At 45.7% G+C, this 24,282-nt stretch overlaps 1 protein-coding gene across 20 annotated transcripts in view; it reads right to left on the bottom strand.

Moving 5' to 3' along the window:
* Positions 1-24,282, bottom strand: part of LOC121593846 — a 169,069-nt gene that overhangs the window by 12,879 nt on the left and 131,908 nt on the right. For all 20 annotated transcript variants that reach the window (XM_041916568.1, XM_041916571.1, XM_041916564.1 and 17 more), the window contains 3 exons: positions 22,239-22,330; positions 4,471-4,538; positions 20-372 (listed from right to left, as the gene is read on the bottom strand). In XM_041916568.1, the coding sequence (XP_041772502.1) occupies positions 20-372; positions 4,471-4,538; positions 22,239-22,330 (513 nt within the window). The remainder of the gene's footprint in view (positions 1-19; positions 373-4,470; positions 4,539-22,238; positions 22,331-24,282) is intronic.

Raw genomic sequence — 24,282 nt, 5'->3', positions numbered from 1 at the left:
TTGTTGTGCTAAAACTTACACATTGGCTTCAGCTGGCTGACCAACTCCTCCTTGGTCCACTCCTTCTTGTCGCCCCACAGCGCGAGGTTGGGCGTGATCACGGCCATCTTGTTGTCGTCCGGGTACGGCACGTTCAGATAGTGCACCAGCACAATGTCCGGATTTTGGAGCAACCAGTAGCACCGCCGATGGAAGGTGGGCAGGATGGCCGAATGGACGTAGCAGCCGTAGATGCACTCCGTACCCTGCACCTTCAGCTTCATGTGGTCCTCGCGCGTCGTTTTGCCGTCCTTGCGCTTCTTCCAGCAGTAGCCGTCGCGCCGGTAGCGCACCTTTTTGCGCGAGTACAGCAGCATCGAGCCGCTTTTCGGTCTGCAGCAAAACAGGGAAATAGGGAATGAAAAAAAATACCATCACTTTCCATTCAAACGACACTTTTTAGTGTCATAATAATGTTGTACCAGTTTTTGGAGGTTTATGAATAACAAAAACCCTTACACTAATCTTCCCGTACGCTTATTCCGCTCCATCATTAACCACTTAACTTTGATGCGTTCCAGGTATCCCCTACCTCCCAGAGAAGTCTCTTTTCGCACCAACCTTCCCCCATCAAAAACACCAAACCGTTCCGGTAGAGCTACTTCCTAAGTCTCTCTCTCACACACACACACACACACACCTCACACAAACCAACCACCAACCGACACGGGTGAGGGAGTGGAAAAGAAAACGGATCGTTACCGTCGAATGAAATTTAATGACCCATTTTAATTTCCATTTGCTTGCGCCCGGGCTTGGCACGTGGCGATGATAATCCGGCAAACGTGCCGGCACTGTTTTGGTCCTTCGAGCCGGAGCGAAGGAAAAGGTGACGCGTGGTAGAAACCCTCCTGCATGCGGTAAGGTGTTTAAGGGCAAATACATTCCCTTCAGAGCGGAAGGTATTTAAAGGTTTGCGGTTTGCACCCGTCCCGTTGGTCCGTCCGTTGGGACGAGTGTGTACTAAAAATGTGAAAATTGGGCAACCTCTCCCTCTGGTGGGGTGGTTTTCGGTTGATTGGATATGTTGTTAAATTTAATTATATTGACATCAACTTTCCGGAGGCGTGGTAAGGTTTAAGGAGTGTAAAGATCAATGAGCTGGTAGAGAGTCCATTTAGAAGACCGTCTTTGAGTGCAAAGAGCTCCCTGACCATCCCTTTCGGGTCAGCTCGTAATGACATAATTATCAATCGCTTTTACAGGTGCTTCAGTATCAATTACGAAGGCGTTACACCCGTTTTAACTGAATGTCTTTCATTACGGACGTGCAATTAAAGGAAGTGAGGGAGATTTATATTAAACCCGTTTTGTTGTTCCGATGCACGTATCTTGTTAGAAAATGTGTTCCGACACCATTCACTTCCGGCCAAAAACCGGTCTGAGGCGTTTCAAAAACACCTACCTAGAGCAGTTGTTTAAACGCCTTTAATCGGTCGTTTTAAAAACAAACCCCGCCATGCCATAATTACGCGAGAAGGGCTTACCTTTAATTACTTCTTGCTTCTTGTGCTGCAAACTATCTTCATCTACTTTCCGCAGTTAATTAACTCCCACAGGCCGGGTTGCCTGTTAAGCTGGGACGTGTTGCCATTTTTCACTCCTCACTCACATAAGCAGCACAGGCGTGTGCTGCACAGCGAAACGTATTACACGCAAAACTATTGTATTGCATACCATTAGCTAACCAGCGCCCGGAGCCTCCAGACTAACTAGCTTAACCCAATTTATTTGTCAACCGATGGGAAAAAGCCGACGCCAAGTAGTTTATCGGTGATGCTAATAAATTTCCAATCCTACACACATACGCACCCCACATTGAGCTGCGCCTTCGAAATGGCCAAGCCACCGCAACGTACACACTTCCGGGTGGAAGCGAATAATTAACTTCTCACATATTTTTCCCAAGCACCAACGAACGCAACCCGAATGCGCGGGGCATCGCGATCGCGCTCGGTACCGCTCGAAGAACAAACGCGCGACAGTTTATTTTCCACCCACCCCTTGCTGAAAGAAGCCACCCACATAGTTTGCCAGCGGTACGGCAGCAGTACGGTGCCACAGTGTGCCACAGTTTCCAGTTCCAGTGGAAAGAGCGGCGCACGGACGCACCTAGCGGTAGATCCTGTAGGCTGGGATTTCTAAGCGCGCGCGAAAGGATATAAATTGCCTTTTTAGCCATGCATGCTTCCTCCGTGTTTTCCATCTCACACACACACACACCCACACACGCATACACACTTATACAGCGGAACCGGAAAGCGTACAGCCTAGCTTGTACCCTCGAACGGCTCTGTTCGCAAGCCACCCGGAGCAGGAATGCGTTCGTCGAAACTTTCCCATCCCCCGGACGGTGGTGCATGGTAAAGGGTCTTTAATTAATTCGCGATGCAAAGTGCATGCCGGGGTGGCCCTGTACGGCTGGGTGTACGCATATGGAACTGGTACATACACACTCACACACACATACACAAACACTCAAGCAGAAAAGCTTTGCCTTTCCGATTCTAAAGGCTGCTAAAGTACGCCAAGCATTTGAGTTTTGAGTAATTGGTCCGAGCCAATCATTGTTGAGGGAAAATGTTTGCTAAATGGTGCTGTGACCTGTAGCTTACCGGCAACACTTAACGCATCACGCATCATATCAGGAAAGACTAATAGGAGGTGAATTATTGGGCATCACAGTTTATGAAAAGTAATGAGGCTTCAGGGCTCGTAGAAAACAAATAATACCATCAGAATTGTTAAAATTGAAAGATTGCTGAAGCAATGAGTTCTCAGACAATTTGGAAGGATGAAAGGCAATAGAATAAACTTTAAATTATGTTTCATAATCATTAAAAATAGTAAAAGAGTGAAAATATAACGTAAAGAAATTCAATATTTATCAGAATACAAAACATCAACAACAAGAGAACAGCAAAATACAATAATCAACTACACGAATGAAGCGTACTACTAAACATAAAACATATTCCATTGCCCGTATAACTTCAAAACAAGCTATAAACTTCGCTGACCAGTGTCACTGTTATCTAAATCCCATTTGCTGCCCATTCATAACGTCGGACTTATGAAGAATCACGCTAAACAGAACGTAAAATCCCACGGAAAAATGCACACAGCACACGGAAACCTTATCGGTCAACGAAAAACTAGGTCGTCCCTATCGTGCCCACGTAAGGTTTACCGAGCAGGAGAGGGGCCAGGAAACCCCCAAAAATGACCACGTGCCCCGGTAGGCACACGCTTCAGCACCGTAAGCCTACGTCAGCGCTTCAAAAAAAGGGATCACGGCAATAAATTTGCTCACTAATGCAAACACCCAATAAACCATTCCCTACTTTCCAGCTGTGTCTGTGTGTGTGGTTATGTGTTTTTGGGGACACTAAGAAGAAGGGTGCTTTATTTACACCTTCCATCGACGGAACGGCACGAAAACGGGTGCGAGCCAGCTCATTCCACCGAAGCCGAAAAGTCCATCCCATCGGGTTGGGAAATAAAATGTTTAAAATTACATCACACAATAATCATAAATAGGTATATCTTCCGGTGTCCACAGCGCCACACACACACACACACACACTCTCACATACTGACACACGTTTATGTTGATAATGTTGACAAACCAGTATGTGTGTTTGTGTGGGTGCCCCAAAGTGTGCAACGCTTTGAACTGTGTGTTGAGGGAAAAGAACCCCACTGCCAGCAAGAATCCAAGCACCATCAGCGCCCTTGTTGAGCGAGGTGATAAAGTTAAATTAATATGTGTTTGTGCGAATAAATCTTCCCTCGAGAGTCGACCAAAGGAAGGCAAGGAATGAAAAAGACACCCTCCCCGAGCTGGCCGTCCCGAACAAGATGTCCCAAGATGTGATGAGTGAGTCGTTTATGATGCGCTTCGGGGCGGGCGAAAGATGCCACCTGTCTGGCAAGAGAAACCGTTCGCACTAAACACGCTTGGCAGGCATGCTGGCCTGTTTTTTTTACGGCACATCACTAACTCCCTCTTGTTGACACTCTTCGGTAGCGAGAATGAAAATCATCATAAACCGTTTACCCCAGTTTGTTACGCGACACGAACAGTTAACCTGCAAGGAGAACCAGCCGTCTTCATCGCGCACTGACACTGAATTTATGAAATATGTTCGTTTATGTTTGTCTCCCACGGGTGCTTAGCCCCATAGCCCAGAGAGGGAACAGTGGTGGCAGTGTTGCACACCCGTCTCGACATATACTTTTCCCTTTTTGTTCGCCCAAAAAGAGGGTTTTATGGTGACAAGAGTCTCTGTGTCTCTGTGCCGGTTTATTATTAATTTGTTCATGCTGTTTCTACTGAATAAGATGGGTTGTTTTATTAGAAAGGAAAGAAGGCAAGAGACACAGTAAGGATACATCTGGAGCGAAATGGTATGGCAACTTTAAACGTACCTCGTTTTAACTTCCTTCGACTGCCACTCGGAATGTTTATCGAAGCTGATTAGGATGGCCGCAATTTCCTGCAAATAGAAAGCAAAGTAGAACGATAAGTTACAGTAAACAAGTACTTGAATTTTGTCTCAATTCAGCAGGGAGAACTATAAGTTCAACATCATCAATTGTAACTCATTAAGCTATGTTTGATAAAGTATAAAAATCGAAGTCTTTCATTGTGCTTAAACTTCTTTGTAAATTGTGTTTGGATAATGTTGGATGTAAATAACTAATTAATATTTGAATTTAATAAAAAGGCTTTGTTTTTGATCAGTTTTTACAGCTTATAGCCTATTTATAAACTTCCTTCAAATTCACAAATTACCTTAAATCACCCTCAAAAACCATTATTCTAACCCACCTCAATCACCGTGGGTCGGTTCGTCTCAGCTGCAAGCATTTAATTTACCCAAAAACACACACACAAGCACCACATCCACGATCACCAGCATACCAACAAGGACGCCTCATCTCGTTCCCATTAAAAGAAGAAAAAACAGAAACACATCACCCGCCACCAGTCCGTTTTGCTTCGAAAAGTTTGCCCCCCAGTTTTCCCATTTCCCATTAAACCCCCCCCCCCCCCCCCACGAGCCACCCACGCAAGAGGAGCAAAATGCTTACCACGCAGGTACAGAAGCGGATGCTTTTTTTTTTGGGTGTCTCACATCTCACAGCACATAGTGCCATCCTGCTTTGGGAAAAACGGCAAGGCATCCACCCTCCGGTTGGAATGTTCTGCTCTCGCCTCGCAGCCCGTACACACGAACATAAAGCACAACTTTCTCACGCTTCACCCACTGCACCTCATCCGGCTCCGGGTGCCCTAATTGGGGATGTTTTATTTTGTTGTTTCTCCCCCCAACACCAGCCACCAGCCGGGCCGATAAAGACGAGACGATGAGCGAGCGCGTCCTTTTGCGCTTACCTAGCACCAGGGAAAAGCAACTATGTTCGTCGTCGTCGTCCGTCAGTCGTGTTATCAGACGTTTCATCGTCGTTAGGTCGTCTCGTTTTCCGACGACCAGCACCACCAGTTTCCCACGCAAGCTCTCTCTTTCCCTACCGCGCGGGCAAAAAAGCCACTTGCTCGCTCGCTTTTTCCGGTGCGGCGCTCAACCATCCCGTTCGTGCCTGCTGTTATCTGTATGGCGCGCCTGCTCGGGCCCTCTTTTTTGTTGCTATCACACACATTCGCTGCCTCCCGCTCACACGCTCTGGCGAAGGGATGGGGGTCGTTTTTCCACCAACCAAAGCGCTGAAGCTTTCTACCGAAGCTTCTCGTTTTGGAAGCGGAAAAAGAAGCAGAAAAAGAAAAAAACAAGAGACGAACCAGCCAGAGGTCGTGTCACCCAACCAACCGTTCACCGTTTTATTCTTCGTTCTTGGGCTATGTAGGCGCAAGAGGGTTTTTTTTTTTTCGTCCGCGAAGGCGTATGTGCTTTTCTTCTTGTTTTCCGTCGGACTCGTTTATCTAATTATTTCGGGCTGGCTTCGGTTGCTGGTCGGTCGCTCCCCGGGGTTAAATTTATGCATTCCAAATTCCGTCTTCAGCCGTGCGCCGATTTGTGATTGTGAAGTTCTCTTCCGAAAGGGGGAGTTTACCCACAAACTTCCTGCACTTGGCCTGGCACGGCCACTGGCACATCAAATGGGCGTGGGAAGCAGCGCTACGTGAAATGCCTTATTTTTTTCTGAGACCCAAGAATAACCGATAAGACGTTGAAAAAGGGCGAAAGAAAACGATACGGTTGCACCGAAGCATTGAGAAGGTAGTTCAATTTACTGTGTTTTCGTGCGATTGGCTTCCTCCAGCAAACTTCGCGGGTGGAGTAATGATTTTTACTTTCCCGCCGTTCCTTATCTGGCCTCCAGCAAGCCGCTCCAAAATCGTGCCGTGCAGCTTTAGGGACGAATCGAGCAAGGCACGAAAGAAATTGCCAAACAGCAAACTGAATTGGAATAAATTTAATGTTGCCGCACGTAAGTAAGTAAGCGCGCGTTAGCTTTGGAGCGACTGGAAGAATGCGTTTTTTTCCGACGTTGGTCGTTGTTTTTCGAGTGGCCCAGTTCTTGCAAAACCTGCGCCTTGCCGGGCTACGTGTGCCAAAAGTAACCATTTCCGGGGCGACATTTACTGTGGCATGCACTCTAGCACGCTTCCTGATTTGCTCTGTAAGCATGAAATTCAATCTTCCTTTTCCGCTTTCCGTTCCGATTGAGACTCCTGGGAAAGCGGGGAAAGATGCTGTCCCGATGAAACGGTCCACTTTACTACCGCTTGTTGCTGTTGTGCGTCCTGTCTTGTCTTGTCTTGGCTAATGAGATGCAAACGACAGTCTTTTGTTGCAGTTTTACAGCGCCCAGAACATCTCGCTGGCTCATCTCGCTGCTAACAAACGTGGTTAATGTGCGATTCTGTTGTAGTCTGCCGTGCCGTTGCATTACCCGATTTCAATCAGGAGAAATTGAATGCAATGGGCATTGCTTTGCCATCGTGCGCCATCGTGGAATGACTTTGTACAGATTTTCATCCCCCTTTTGCAGCATATGGTTTCTTTTACATGGTCGTGTCTTTTTTTTTTTGCGAGGGACACTACTGCAAGCTGCTTGGTCGTGTAATGCCAGCAATCTGATAAGTAAGTGGTGCTCTCTGGCAGTGTAGTTTAATTTAATATTTGCATATGGGGAAGTTTGGTGAAGCGTTTGGAGCGCTTTGTTCTGGGAAAAGTATGCATGGATTGGGGAATGTATGATGACAATCGCACATTACGACGAACGGTAAGACATCATGTATGTTTAAACTCCCAAACGCTTTGAGGTAGAATACATCGTTGAGGATAATCCATATCATTACTAGACTTACTCATCTTTACCCATACACACACACTGTACAATCTTTGGGCAGCTCAAGTGCATATAATTCAAGCTATTCCGATCACATACTCTTTCGATTACACAATCAAAGATGGGAACACTGTAAGCAGATCCGCTTACTGTTCCTTGTTACTTCCTCGCCTCTTCAAACCGTCCAACTTCATCCAGGGGAAAGAAGTCACTCGCTTTGAAGAACAATAAAATAACACTAACATAAATCATGTAATCGCTTACTATCGAACGTGAATGGAAAGCAAGCCGAGCCCGCTTGCATGGTTAGAACAATGTGAACGATGAATCTTCACGAGCCGGCAACGAAAAGTCTGCTGCCATCAACCGCCCGACCACTCGCACCGAGCGAAAGCACACACCCTCCTGGAAAAGGAGCATAAAACCTGTACGACAAATAATAATAGCCCAACAACGGCCATAACAATTTGGCATCCCGTTTGGCCGCTCGGGCGACGGTACAAAGCTGAGCCGTTCTATCTTCATCTCGGCCAACCGATGCACCTTTCTAGTGAGACGTATGGAGAGTCAGAGTAAGTACGGAATGATGCTCCTTTTCTTCCACTTCATGCGTGTGTGTGTGTGTGTGTATTTGGCGTCGATAGAATTGCTCCGATAGGCACACACTTCGTACCCAATCGTACCGAGCAATGGAAAGAATTGTGAGACATTCCTTTGCCAGCAACGAAACCGTCCCAACCGACCGACCGACCGACCAGCTTCCGGGTCTGGCTCGCACATCCGCACATAATAACACACTGAATGATGTCCTATAAAATTTAATGTATGATTATATTAAAACCGTATTATTGTTTTTATGGATTTTAAAAATCTGATAAAGTAGGTGAGCTCCGGGCCGGCCCCGAGCGGGCAGACGTAGAACCATTCTCATTTTCCAACCCATTCACCCGATTCCGGCGAAGAACCATTTGGCGAATTTTCCACACCGTTCAATTCATCCTACTCCCAAGGGGCAAGGGGGATGGGTAAGTGTCTTGTAAAAGCGCTGAGCGCCTTGTAGGGGAAGCCATTCAGGTTCGGTTCCTTTGCTGCTTCCATTTCCTTTGCAAAGCTGCCGCTTCTCGCTAGCAATGAGCGAGAATTTTCAAGCAAATATTTTATACGCTCCGTTGTGATTAAAGAGTGCGAGACCAAAACCAATCGAGATAAATGATTGTGTGGCCGTTTTCTTTGCTTCCCTTCTTTCTGCCGTTCTGAAAATGAATGTTCCAATCGTAGTCATACTAGTTGTACGGCTCTTTTTTACGGCTTTTTTTCCACTCTGCTTCTCTTTCAATAAAGAAATGTACGACGATGCACTTTTGATCGATTTGAGCAACGAATCAATTGAACATGCACCAAATCTTCCGTTTCTTGGGTGAATTTAAATGCACCCAATGTCGGTGTTGGAAATTGAACAAACACACGGAACAATGGCCTTTTTTATTTTCGGTTCTTCCCGCTGTTGGCCTCGGTTTGGCCTGATTTTGCCAATGCGCATCTAATTCGAGCTCACGAATAGGCATGAATTTCAATTGGCTGTTTGATCAAATTTGAGAGGCTTTTTTTGTCTTTCGACTAACCCCTTATAGACATTTTGGGTGACAAGAGTTTTAAAACTACAGGCAAACAGATTTAACTGCTCAGATTGCATTTGATCCAACGCCTTCCTCGGATAGAAATTGAATGTTTAAATCTATCCAAGAGCAATATATAAAAACATGCCAGCATCACATTGCATACTTTTAGGCGCTACAAACCGTTTCTTTTTTTAAAGCTTCGTTGCATTGAACAGCAAATTCCAAAGTGCTTTAAAATATCCTATAAATTGTAAAACGCTCATTGCATTAAGCTCGTTTAATCCTTGAAACAACCAGCAGCCTAACGCTATGAAAACCTCAATCAAAACACACTTTCATTGCCCAAAAGCCCTTATCAGAACGCTACCCTTAAGCTTACGACCTTTTCTCCGCTCGGCCAGGCCACGATTCGTGCTGGGCGCATATTGCATGCGCCCTAATTATCACTTATCGGCAAATAATCGTTACGAAATTATGTAAATACTACCACCAATTTTCGTTCGCCTCGTGTTCCACCTCGCTCTCTCTCTCTCTCTCTTCCCCCATTGTTGGCTTCCACCAATTTGTACCCACAACAACAACGACCGTCCAGCGGGTCCCGTTCGATAACGCACCTCGCACGCAGTTCCGCTGGTGGAACAGAGGCAGCAACACAGCGAGCACGCCCCACTCACCATTGACGGCTTATCGAAATCAATTTAATCACTTTATCCAAGATCAACGGCAAGCACAGTGGGAAAGCGTGAAATGCCGCCCGCCCGGACGGGGTTGGGCCGGTTTGCCGGGCCATTTCTTCTTCCGCCACGATAATTATCGCTAGGGCCATAAAAATTACAACCATTGCACTAAGCCTTCCTGCCGTGCGCTGGAGTCATTGAGCTGGCGTTGTTTTTGTTTTGCTGTGTGCCATTTTCCACCCCTTGCGTTGATTCGTTCGCCACGGCCACAGAACACAACAAACAGCAAAACGGCCTCCCCGAAAATAGTTGCGCTCTTTGGCCTTTTTGTTGAACTTTCTTTTAAAGCCGGCCGCGATTGAACCGCGGTTCTAAATGTAGCAAACCAGTGTGGAGTTGTTGCTATTGTTGCTGCGTGAAGAATTCGACCAATCTACCTTCGATTTCTACGGTACGGTACGTCCCCGAAAAAAAAGCCAACAAAAAGCAACACGGACACGGGCGGAGTGATTATTTTTTCCTGTTTTCCGTTTTACTTGCCAGCGCTTTCCATCTTTGACGCTTTCTGGCATCAGTGAAAGGTTAGCTGTGTGAGTGTGTGTATGTGGGGGTGTATTTTCCATACACTTTACCTATTTTGGTCCTGGGTGATCGGAGCGGCAGGCTAATCGGCGCTAATTTATGACCATTTATCGTGATTCGCGGCCGAATAGTTCCGTCAGAACAGATTTACCCCCAGAATGTCTTAATAAATTAACGGAAGGGAACGAGAACCGTGGCCTCAAGGAATGTGTGTTGAGAAGCATTTTTATTGCGGGTCGATTAGGGGAAGCCGTTTTTTTGTTGCATGATCAGCAAATTAAGAACGGAATGATGTTACACATTCTTTGCTGATAGTGAGAAAACTAAACACGTGGATAATAAGGACTAAAAGATGAGGAAAGACGTAAATTGATGAAGAGTTATCCCAATCAAATAATGCTGTAATAGTGGCAAAAATTCTACGGTTTCACCGAAATACTGGTACATATTAAAGTCCTTAGGTAACATTCAGAGAGTACTTCAGCTCATGAGAGTTGATAGAAGGAAAACAACGAATCCACGACATGAAAAATATCTCATCTTCAGTCTACCGCCAGCAAGAGTCATAAAAAATGTATCTATTCACCACATGCCTGCGAGGTGCTTGCTGTGACGACATCAAGTCGTATAAATTTCATCCCTCGAACCTGTCCGACTATTCCGGCACTGTTCAAAGTTGAGCATGAAATGCGAATAAAAGGCACTGAACGAACAAAAAAACGGCTTCGAAAAAAGATTGGACTGAGCAGTACGTTAAGCAACGGTACGTAAATAAAAACCATCTTCATACAAGCACAGCACACAAAACCCCCCAATTCCCAACAACACAGTCTCAGGCTAGCGAGAACACTCCACGAAAGCCTCGAAATAAAAACACATACATCCTCCACGACGTGAAAATGAAACTCGACAACAAGAGCCGCTGGTGCCGAGTTTTTGCTGCCCCTTTTCCCGCAGCAAGATAAAGCCGGTCGGTCGCACAAATTTCCCGCTCTTCGCGCGGCACCAAACATTGCCACATGAAGCGAAAAAAAAAAACAACAGAACAACCGACCCCGACCGTCTCCGGAAGGATGAGATTGGACGCTCGGCACCAAACCGAACCAAAGCCAAGTCCACTGACCTGTAGGATGCACTTGTTCCACCCAAAGGGGGCAAAAGGAAGCCACGGCGCTGACATAGCTTGTCGCCAAATCTAACCCCCTCCACCAGCAGTGTGTGAGTGTGTTGGTCCCCCACTGTGAAGCTCCACAGTGAGGCGCACACACATCGGACACATTGGCAAGGCACCATGAGCCCGAACAGAAACGGGCAAACTTTATTTATTACATAATGAGAATTTTGATAAAAATCAAGTTGCACATCCGGCTTTGCACGTTGTAAATTTTCCCATTCACAACTGGATGGGCCGGCATCCTGTTCCGGCATTTCGCACCAGCGGTGTTTGTCTTTTCTTTTTGTTTTTAGCACGGGACATTGTTTTTCTTTCCCTCATTCTCGCTCTCCGGATCTGCGAGATATTGTGAAAACCCTTTTTTGTCCCATGAGCTTGCTCGCCTTGATCCATCCCGGTGTAGCGCGGTAACGATGCCGTGGGATAGCCTTTAGCCTTGATCTCACCCCAATCCGGCACCGCTTCGGGAGCGATTTGGCGATAAACGTGGAAGCTCGTCCCTGTTAGATGAGCAAGTGCCGTCCCTTCCGTTAGCCGTCGTGTGTGAGAAACAAGGGACTAGTAAAGTGAAGTTCATAAATTTTGCATCGGCCCCGTTTGGGGTCAATTATGAGCGAGGTGAGCGATAAATTATTACCGAAACAATGAATCGTGTTCATTAAACGTTCATTATTACACAATCGCACTCACACACTCATTTTGGTTGCGAGTGCTGAAGTTCATCGGTTAAGCATTTTATGCTTTGTGTGCGATGCGTTCTATGTCAAGATTGTATGCCCTTCCGATCTAAACAATGAAGAGTATCCTCGATGGAGGCCTCGAATATGATTTAAAATGGTTGTAAAAATCGTTTTATAGTTAAATTTTTTGTCTCTAAAATTGCATAGTTGATTGTTGGTATCAAATGGTAAAAATAACCTATATGAAGGTTTGTTTTCAAAATAAAGGGAATTCGTCTAGCAAATTGCATACCTTTAGGCGGATAATAATAGAATCAAATATCCAACATCATTTCTCAATACAAAAACAATACCTGCCTTTCTTATACAGGTACATGTAATCCCATAAACTAAATAAGTAACACCTAACAGCTGTAATTGTCATAATCGACTACAAGAGCATCAAAGACTGGAGGTACAAATTAACCCCATACATAACTGCAATCCAATTTACATGAAAAGATCACCTTTTCCAGTTTGTAAAGCAAATTGTAATCCCTTTTTCATGAGTACATTCCATACGAGAAGATGTTCATTCTTTGCTCGTTCATTCCGACCCGGTGGCCTTTCTCGGAGAATCCCCTGCTAACAGTCCCAAAGGGCGACAGCAATTATGACCACCACCACCACCCGCCCAGCAAGAAAACGCTCCTCTACTCCCATCGTCTATTTCCACATCTAATCCCACTAATCTTGTTCTTGCCCGAAGTGCCAACCGCTTTCTCAAAGACACTGGCAAATGGCCTTGCTTGATCCGGCTCTCGTGTCCATCATATGGAGCCAGCGTGCATGTCCCGATTCTACACAACCTTTGATATTCGTGGCCCTTTGGCCCTTTCCCACCCTCCACCACGAGGTAGAATGTGAAATTTATTTTAATGTGCCACTATATTTATATCCATTTTCCTAGATTATTTTTCGCTTCCGTCCGCCGGTGGCTCGCTTCACCAAGCCCATGATAACCCATGGCCTTGATGACAGGACAAATGAATCCGTCCCGAACATTACCATCACGGTGCACGGTACGATAGGCGCTGGGGCCATGCTGCTGCCCGATAGCTGAACGTCGCTGCTGGTGCTGCTGCTGCTGTCTCAGCATATCCCGCCAGCAATCAAACCGTTTACCGAGACCCGAACGAAGCAAATAAAGCACCTCACGTCGTCCATAAAAATCGGCCCATTCCGCCTCGGTCTTTGAGGCCAGGCACTCTTGGACCGGTCGAACGGTGACCCACACAAGCCGCCCAATGGGTGAAAGCGGCCCATGTGCTACCGGGGGGGGGGGGGGGGTCAGATACTCGTGCAGGGAGCGGTAAAAGAAACACACGTTGCTCCCTCACGCTCGATGCCAGGCTGGTCACACACAAACAAACGAACCGGGCAGTAAGGCAAGTGAAACAACGAGCTGGCAATAAATTAAGACATAATTCACCTCACTCGAACTAAGAATGCTGCTGGGCCTGTTGGGACATTTTTGTGTGTGTTTGTGAATGTTTTTTTTTTCTTCACTGCTTCATGCTTTTCTTTTCCATTTCGCTTGGCTCGAGAACTCGCGCGCAACAACAAGCGAGGGCTAGCTAAAATTGCAAATAAATGTCCATTCGAAACGTGTGGAGCAAACTACAATCGGTGTGTGCGTATTTCTGTGTACATTTGTATGTGTGTGTCAGATAAGAATGCTTTTTAGGGAGACCGGAAAATGAGAACGAACCGTAGCAAAAGCGGAAACTGAATCTTAAGGAAAAACACTCAACCAAAAGAAAGAAAGAAAAAATCCAACTCCAATATTTCATTCGAATGTTTACGGAGCTCAACCAAAAATCACTTAATGTACGCTTCAAAACACCCCGGAACGTGTCTTGGAATCAAGACCACCACTTGTCCAGAAAAGGGCATAGCACTATGGAGTGCACTTGCCATTGCCGAGCGAGCGAGAAGTGATACCAGAAGAAAAAAAAAACTAGAAGTTTGCACCACAGAGAAGCAGGAAGATAAAATTAACCGTTCCGTTTTGTTTGGTACAAATTTATGGAGAGCTGCTTCTGTTCTCTACCCTCCCTAGCGAGTGTGTTTGGGGGAGCTTTCTTGGTTGTGGCCCTTCCAAATGCTAGGAGAAGACAGCGGGTGCAAAAGCATGAGCATGTGTCCAGTTGCTACTTTTTTCCCCCTCCTGAAGAGCTTTTTAGACGTCTGGGTGGCGTTGCATCGTCAAGAAATTCGTACACATTCATTGCCTTTTATCTGATCGGACACGCGGCAGCCATTCTGCCTGTGCCGCTCCTCAACGTTCTGTATCTCGTTCCTCATCTCTCTAGCAGCAGCAGCGAGCGGCAAGCTCCTTTGTTTGAGTTGGCCAAAATTCACGCAAACCTCGATGAAACAAACTATCCATTCTGGTAGCCGGAGGTTTGCGCTTTCCTGTTTTTTTTTTCTTTTACACCACTTGCCAATAGCGAAGCGCTTTGGCTCGTGTGCACTATATTATTTACGTTTGAAAATTGGGAGAAAACGAACTTTCCCCTTACCGAACTTGAACTCGTTTTAAAAAATTGGATGCTTTACTTCTTTCTTTCTTTTTTTTTGGAAAACTAAAAAAACGACATTCCAAGGCACCGATCAAACGGGTGGTTTGCCTTAGCAACAAGAGCACAGCACATTCCACAACTGCGAGAAACTGCAAATTCAACAGCATCAAACGAAAAACTTTAACAAGCCACAGCGAAAAACAGGTGGATAGGGGAGTTTTGCATGGGGATGGGCGGAAAGAGCTCCAAAGCTGATATGTGTGAGTGTTGTGCGAGAGCACGGCCAACACAGAAATACTATCATAAACAGTACGTGGTCATTCAATTTTCCACTTCATACCCTTTCGCAACGGGTGCCACTTCCGGTGACCGGTAAGCGAGCCACACAAAAGACGAAGGTGTATTGGAAATAAAAGTATGTTTAGCCACGAAAACCCTGTTACGAAACTGGCTAAACACACACACACACACACACACACACACACACACACACACACACACACACACACACACACACACACACACACACCCACACACACACACTCACACATACTATTCTGCTTTTCTCATACACTTTTTTCCCATCTAAACAAACCCATTCCTTCCTTTTCCATCCATTTTGGTATTTTTCTTTTGCTTTTTTGTTGTTGGAAACTCCTTCCCTCCCCCATCGGTTTTCCACCTTTTTGATATGAGGAATGGATTTTCTCTTTCAACATTAGCTTCCCGGTTTTATGCCTCCAGTCTTGGCGGGGGGAAACTGTATGCGTTTTGTTTGTGTGTGCTGACTGCTGCTGCCGCCCAACGCTCCACGCCAGCCAGCCTACTGCCGCCCGTTGCACATATTTTACCGAATTTTATGCCCAAAAGTGAATGGGTGGAAGAGGAAAACGAAGAAGGTGCCCTCAAAGGGCAGGGACAGGCAGCAAAAAAAAACCATTTCAATTTCGTGTATTTTTACGATCAAATTAGAATAACTTAATTCGGAACTAAACTTTCACGTTCCGTTTGCCATACGACGTCGGAAACGTCGGAACAGAAGAGCAAAAGGACGAGAAGGAGCGAAAAAGGAAATGTACCACGCGACCTGTACTCCTTTTTTTCGCTTTTAGGCAAATGTGTTTCTTTTTTATGTGGTCATGCACACACACATATCCACAATGTGGAGGCGCATGGTTGATTACCTTATCTTGTTTCATCTTTCTTTCCGGCGTTTCCGTTTGCGGTTCGGCCTTTCGCGCTTACTACTCGTTCATGCACTACTCACAAGAGGCAAAAGATCTCCATCAAAACCGCGGTGTGCATGTGTGTGTGCTCACCATCGCACCAGCACTGAACGTCAAACATTGGACATTCGGTGTAGGCCGTTGCTAGCCCGGACGTTAAAGTTCATTTGCATTCGATTCGCGTCATTCGGCGTGTATCTCGCGAGTTGCGAGTCATCAGCCGCTTTGCCCACAAGGAAAACTCCCCGGAAGATATGTACGTGTATGCGTACGTGTTTGCCACGGTGGATTTTACGACATTCCTGTATATATTGAACTTGAACGAGATGGAACGAGCGAGGAGGAAAACAGCCTGAACTGCACACCATCGGAACAGCAGTAACATTAACTACCACACATGGATTCGCAGTTGCATTCCCTTCACCGTGCTGATGCTTTCGGCGTGTCGAGTATCGAAAAACGATAAGGGTTGGTTGGCTTGCCGATTGGTACAGTCGTTGTCAAAAATATCACCCCGTTGGATATATTTAGAGAAAAATTAAACACAAAAAGTCGACTGTAAAGTGACTTGATGTCAGAAATCAATTTTTTATGGAATTATCGGCTCTAATTATAATTTCCCAATTAAAGATTAAAAATACATTTATTTGTAAGACACCTTATTGCTCAATACTGCTACTGTTGTGAGCAGAAGTGTACCATGCTTCTGTTCATACAACTGTTCCAACCAGTGCACCTATTTGCCCCAGCAGTACACTTTAGCGGATGTAAGTCAGCTGCAGGCAACATAGGATGGCACACACACACACACTTGATGCCACTGCTAGCAGCAAAGAAGCATCACCTCTCTTCGGGGACCGATGATGAATATGATATCATTGACTGTAACATGTGCACTTGCCGCTAATACGATTACGCCAACGACACCGGCGTAGCAGGTTCATTTCGTTGAGTGAAGCCACTGTTATGCCTGTGTACGGCGGCACTCAAGTCGCGTGCAAAAGTGCGCTCGTAAACTTATGCGCTTTGGTAGCGATGCGGCTGCTTATCGTGATGAAATGGCTCGAGCTTCTCTAATTGGACTCGAGAAGCCGGTCGAGCAAGATGCCACTGGTTGTGGAAATGAGTTTATAAAAGCTTGAGCATTTTAGGGACGGTTTTGTCATCCGCTGTACCTCTACAAGCCAGCTATGGCAATCTCGTCTCCAGGACAAGCTCAACTCCATCCCATTCCTTTTTGTGTTACAGGAACCAGCGAGCCCAGTTATTACCACATAACATTCTAAACATATGGTTTGTCCACTTTGGGCATCCGGTTTTTTTTTTGGAGAGTAGGTAAAAACGGACTAGGATTTTAGTTGGATCAACTGTCCCAACGCGAATGAAGCGATTGGGGTTGACTCCAGCAAACAACGGACACCTTCCGAACCCTTTGTGCTCGAAACCACTGCTCACCATACAGACATGGTTTAGTTAGATGAGATTATCCACCTTTTTTATCATTCCCCACGTTCTTTCGGGTCATTCTTTTTTTTATCACACCTTTTCAGAGCGGATAAGCTGATAGCAGCGTGGAAAACCGAAACAAAAAACTGTCCCAAAACCCCTCACACCTCGGCGAACGACTAACTGTCATTAAAATCACATTCCTATTGCTCAACTGGTGTCTCGTAAGTGCCTTCAAGTGCGAAATTAACTGTACCGGTGGTACTTTCCTATCCGTTCCGTACTTACTTATCTATCAAGTGCGAAATTAACTGTACCGGTGGTACTTTCCAGCTGGCATGCTACGCTGTTTTCACTCACGTCGTTAAAACACAGCAGCAGCGTGTGCAAAGATGAGCGGAAATGTCGCGTTGTTGCCCACCGGTATTGTTATTTATGGTGAGTAAATTTCAATTAGCAAAGGTGTTTAGTAACACGACCGTCCGGTGGAAAATTAATACGTTGTCTCTTCAAAATGGAGGCATCGCGGATGGTGATGTCGTCAAGCAATGAGTGTAAAATTATGTTTATGACCGTACGGATTTCCTTTCAAAAATAGCCCTCTACCAATGAGCAGCAAAAAAATGTAATAAAGGAAACCCTTGCTTAAATTTTCTTGATATAAGATACACCAAAATCTCGTACAGTCATTGCTATCGGATCATTGTACTAAAGAAAAAAACAAATTTATTGTATTATCATCCTTGCTTCTACTTGTTAAACGCCCAAATCTATGCAAACAGTCAAACATATGTCTTACTAATAAGAATTCAAAGAGAAAAGGCGATAGAGACATTGTTTTGCATAAAGTTAGGCGCATTTTATTTCAACGATACATGCAGACGCTCTTCTGAGCACTTTGCAAAACATTGGCTTGCTATACGAACCTTGATAGTACAACTTTTGATCGGCGATTATAACGCTTTAAATCGGATCATCAACTTCGTCAGATGCCAATCGACAACGTTGTAAGCATAGCTCAAACTAAGCCTATGCCCATAGACTGGTCTACCACTCTGAAGGTCATACCTCCTGGAAGAGGTACACTCTTGGCTTTACGCCATCCCGACAAAAGGGGATTTGCGTACCCCTTCACAAACTCGCTCCCCCCAGTGAACTGTGTTTATCGTTTGGCTTTTGGTTTCTACCGTAAAATTCGACTTTTTTTTTGGCGCTCTTACCGAGAAACAGTATCGATGAATCTTCGACAACAGCAAACCAGCGGAAAGCGAATAACTTTCCCCGAGCGGGCAAACAACAGTGGTCGACAGAGTTATGGGTGACTTTCGCCTAGCCCCCGGAAGCTGGGCACACATTTTTCAACGACTTACCGTACCGAGTGCGCTCCGAAACCGTTGTCCACCGAACTGTTGCACGAGTAAGCACGAGCCGTTGATACAGGCCGCAGGGATAAAGGCTTACGAAAAATCATATGCACCGATGCAAACAGTGTACACAGACTGCACATCGTCTTGGGAGGATCGAGTCGCACACACACACACACACACACACACACACACACACACAACACACACACACACACACACACACACACACACACACACACACACACACACACACAGCACGACTGGCTGTGGTTTATTGTAGCGTTACGCTAGGAGGCAGTTTTGTTTTTCTCGCTTCGTCTCCCGATAGTCTCTAGACTCCTGGGAAAGGCAAAATATTTATCGTCACCCCTTCTTCCCTGGCAGTGAGCAGTGTGCTGTCTGCATCGCGGTTTTGCTCTGGGTTGACCCTGGACCATGGAACCAGCTCCTGTCGATTCTGTCGAGTGAATTTCTATTGTTGCCCGCGTCCCAAAGGCACTAAATCGAACTGATCGTATTGGATTGTAAACTGTAGCGCCTGCCGAACGCTCTACTTAGGGAGAGGAAAGAACAAAAGATGTCTGTTTTATTTGTTTCTCTAGAGAAACTATTTTTTGTGGGGGATTTTTTTTTTCTTGAGACGGGACAAACATTGATCTTAAATGCAAGGAATGTAAAACAGAGTAAAAACATTCGGTTCGTGTGACGTTTATGATGGTGTCTGGAGGATGATATTCATCGTCTCGTGTTTTCTGGATCTTCAGAATGGTATCTGGATCCTACTTCCTGTGTTCAGTGAATAATACTATATTTTTGAGTATTTTTTGTAAAAAGAAGTGTTATATGTATGAAGAAAACAGATTGTAAGCAAATATATATTACTGATATGGTATTTACAATATTTTTAAAATATTCCACATTTTCTTATCATGATGTTTATCATGAGTTTAAATCATTTGGTTGCTTTTTTATGCAACCTCTACAACAGTGCTATTCCGCTTAGCTTCCTGCAAACATTGCACAATAATTGTACCCACCGCCCCGAAAACCCTTGCCCGATGCCTAATGAAACGCACCGCCTAAATGAGGTTATAAAATATGAATTTTATCACCACCGGGAAACCGGAAGCTCAGCGGAACCGACTACTGCCCTGAAGCCCTCGAGGCATCGAGGCGCGAAACACACACACACACACACACACAAACAACCGAAGCACGATGGACACAAAATTAAACCACACATCATCATCCACCCCTGGGACCAAACACCGTCACCGTCACCGAAAACCATCTTGGACTGGTGGTTCGCGTGCTCCCAGTTTGTTGCATAGCCGTGTGTTGGCGGCTCCGAAACTCCAACCAAGCGTTTGGGGGAGTTGTGAATGCTCCCGTCGGGCAGGTGGCAAACTATCTGGTCATTCATTGTGGCGACCCTGCCCAAGCACATCGGCTCGTTACTGGGCGAGGACACTTATTATTGGCAGGACACGTTCAATCCGAACCGTCCAAACACGCTGGCCACCAGCACTAGGACTAACGGACTCGAACCCTCTTTCTCGCTCTGCTGTCTCCTCCGCTGTCGGCTAGTAATCCTTTGGCAAGAGTTTATTATTGCACGCGCGCTCACATCCCACCCGCACCAGCATGGCTCGCGCAAATAAGCTACCACTGACCGTCCGGTCCCCCCTTTTCCGGCACCTCCAGCACTAGAATGGGTTTCGAATTTTGAGGTTTCGTTTATGCTTCTCGCACCTTTTTTCCTATGCCCTTCGTCCCACTCCCTTTGGTGCACCGTGTGAGCTCTGTGTGGGTGAGTGTATTTTCCGCCGAGCATAAAATCAACAACCCTCTTCACGCAGAAAAGCGTCTCCCACTCGCACTGTTAGCGGGGCGAGGCGGTAAAGCGGAAAAAGCGGGTGATTTTCCACCCGACCGCGAAACACCAAACGACCCCCGGAGGCTATTTACTTCCGCTCATCTATTCCTTTCCGCCCGAAGAGTTTAGAGCAAAGCACGTTACAGCCCGCTACACTAGGGGCTACAGTGTGGGTCTTCCTACCCGTTACACACACACACAAACACACGACCTGCATTCCGTGGCCACATTTGTTGTCGTCCTGTGGATGGTTTGTTGCAGGTACAGTAATGCACAAAAAAAAGTTGCATCAAACATCGTAATGAATTGTGTAAAATATTTCTAATCAAAAATCAATAAATGAAACTTTTATTCTTCCATAAGTAAAATATCAAAAGATGTGAAAGTGATAATTGTTCGCGAAATATTCTAGAGAATATTTAAATAAAAGTCGCATTCAAAGATATCACTTCCGTCATTCTTACCTAAGAATGCAATTTAACTTATTCAACAGTCTTATTTGTATCGATCGAACGTGCCTGTGCTGGATTGTTAGGCTTTATGCATCCAACTGCACGTTTTACTTCGCACTGCCAACAACATTGTACAAAAAAACAGCGATGCACTGTGTGCTGTGTGCACCAGCACGGAAGACGTCAGAAGTTTTACCTGCTCGTCAGCCGTTCTGCAATTTTCAACCCCATCGCATCCACCCGAGCGAGGGCAAAGGTTTGCCCTCCAGTCGGCCTGTCACTTATGCTGACGTCGTACAACGGCACAACCTTCAGGGATGAGCGAAGGAGTACGTGAAACACAAAACGAAGTCATTGAAGAAAAGCGGCAAATAATGCCACTTCAAATCGGGGAATTTGAACGAACGGGCTGTGAAGGGAGGGGAATTTGCCAACTCGCAGGGACATACATCGAGTAAAGGCAGAATACAAAGTTAACAGTTCCACCATGGAACCGTAGCAGCAGTAAGGCGTTGCGAAGCTGCCGAAAAGATGGTTGCACATTTTTGCTTAACTTGGTTCTTCGGCACACAATTTAACGAAAATAATGCCGATCACGGCATCTCCCACACATCCGGGAAGGGTTTTTGTAGTTTCGGTTGTTTTTTTTTTGCTTCTTTTTTCTGCCTCAAAATGCCAAGGGCGAATGTGTAATCTAATAAAAAATAAGGGAAACAGTATATAAAACAATTCAATCGAACTTATGAAACGCCTGCCGCTGTGGCCAAGCTTTATCGACCACACGTCGGCCGCACCAGCCGTACCTGCGGGCGGGAAAGTAAACACAGCTGGCAACGAACCGGGTGCAGCCAAACTTTGTTACTAGCTTGCGAGGTGTGAGAGATTTCTTTTTTTTTGTTTATGTGTGAAGAACTCAAACGTGTACTAGAGGGCGATTTTCACGCTTCAAAAAATGTTGATACAAAAATAAATCAATAAGCGCTAGCTTTTGCTGAGTCTTTATCGCTATAAAGTAATTCGGGGGCGAGTTAAGTAAATAGTTTCTCGCTCCAAAATCTGCTTGGATTACTGAAAACTAAAAACATCCGATAAAGAAGGGGCTTGAACATTGCTAAACAGTCCCTTTTTAGTTCGTCGATAAGCGCTGCTATGTTGTATTGAACAGGAAGCTAAAGATGGGGGGGGGGAAACCCCCGTTTGTCTTTCCACTACTAACCTCATTGGTATTCCACCGGTGTCGCTGGGTTGGGAAATGGTCTGCCCGGGGTAAACTCTCCAAATTGTCCGGAAGTTTGATCGGTTCACCATCTGAAACGGCATCACAGGCATATCGGAAAGGGATGGGAAGAGAAAAGAAGAAGAGGAAAAAAAATGCTCTGATTAAGATCGCGTTCAATCGATGCAATTGCAATGCTTTGCTGGCAATTTATTGTTGTTCGGGGAAGGGTCATATTTAATTAAATTGGATCCCGGGTTCTCTTTTTTTCTGGGATTGTTGCTTGCGTTTCATTATTCTGTGTGCAGTTGAGCTTGTGTGTATGTGTTTTGTGTTTTTAATATTTTGATTGTATGTTATTTACTCAGAAGGCCATGTTTTCCCCTATTCATCTAATGACATTGCTTGAGGCGTTGCTTTAATGAATTAATATACCTGATTTGCATGATAAAATCAAATTTCCTGCCACTACCAACACCTTCGCCGATCGCATCGGATGATGTATCACTTGGGCACTGCCCACCAAACCAAGAAACGAAAAGAAAATACGACTGACAGCAAAGCACACACAGCACGCGTCCATGTTTCGTTTCCGCATTTGCACACCTTGCGTAAGGCTCCGTTTGCCTGCGGTCCAGTGATAATGGGGAAATGATAAAGCGAAATGTGTTTCCGGCCGCACCAGCGGCTGCTAACGCTCGTACAACCAGAATTGCTGCTCGAAAGCGAAAAACCGAACTGGAGCAGTTTACCTTCGATTTAAGCCAGCCAGCTAACATAGCTAATTTCCCCCCAGCCCGGCATCCGGCGTGGCTAACGAGGCCTAATCCACGGATCGTTAACAAATTTCCTTCCGCCCGGTGGAATGTTTCCGGCCGTTCCGGCGCGCTTTGTGGGTGCTTTGCACCAGCGCCTGCCTAAAACCCGATCGCTACCGGTCACTTTCCACGCCGAATGCCCGAATGCCCAAAGATGCCTTAATCCGTTTTTATCAATAACATAATTTTATTTTGCCACTTCGTTTTCATTTCCTTGTCGTGGCGTGACACGTGATCGGGACGGGTGAAACAACACCTGGAAGGTGATTGATGGGCCGTCTCACGCGGCAATGGTTTCTGCGCGACCTATTTCGGGACCACTCGCAGTGCATGTCAACTGTGTCACTGTGTCAACACTCTGCTGTGCAAGGCGCTGCTGGAGCGTGTCGACGTTGTTGGCCACTGTTTGGTCAGCGCAGGTGAAACGCTTGAGAACGAGCTCATAATTGATTATGATGTAACTCCGCTAGCGTTGTTGTGTTTTTGCTGAGAACTGGCAGGAATTCCGGGAACGTACAGTCACGTCACTGACACGAGCTTTCCCGGCAATGCTGACGGATATCTATGCAAATGAGCGGAAATTTAACGTCAACTTAAGTCAATGCTTTTTCTAGGGTTGAAAACGGGCTGTTACGTTCAGCGTTTTTCAGAACCTGAACGAAGTTAGCTACGAGGATGAGACATTGATTTGAACAATTTTGTCTAGTATGTGGACTAACACAACATAGAATTATTTTGAAGTGTCTCTGTCTATAGTTTAAAGCATATCTTCAAAATAATTATATCATCTTGAGAAGCAACTTGAACTCCACATTGCATCTCTCTATCGGATGAACGTCCTCCAGTTCCTTCCGCTCGAAGAATCGTAATTGAAAGGATCAATTTCACTGTCTTTTCCAGCACGTGCCAAGACCTGCAGCAAACTCTGCCCGGAAACTACCAATCAGCCCCAAGCACTGAAGCTGTTTATTCCCTTTCCCAACCCAACCGCTTGCCCCGGTCAATCGACCGACAATCACAAACAGTTGTAGTTGGATGCTGTAATTGTTGTGACAGACGCCCTGGCAAACGGTAAAACTTTGTCGTCGTCGGGTTGCTGTGGAGTTAACTCTTTTGCTTTCCCATCCAGCGTTGGAAACAGCGTCGGACTGGAGAAGCTGCTGGTCGTGAAACTTCTCGCCAACGAACCTTCAAGAATACAAAATGTAACGATTGCCGTTTTGGAG

This window comes from Anopheles merus, chromosome 2L (genome assembly GCF_017562075.2).
Source record: "Anopheles merus strain MAF chromosome 2L, AmerM5.1, whole genome shotgun sequence".
NCBI classification, from domain to species: Eukaryota; Metazoa; Arthropoda; class Insecta; order Diptera; family Culicidae; genus Anopheles; species Anopheles merus.
The sequence above is the reverse complement of the archived record's forward strand: the minus strand, read 5'-3'. Positions and strand labels throughout refer to the sequence as shown.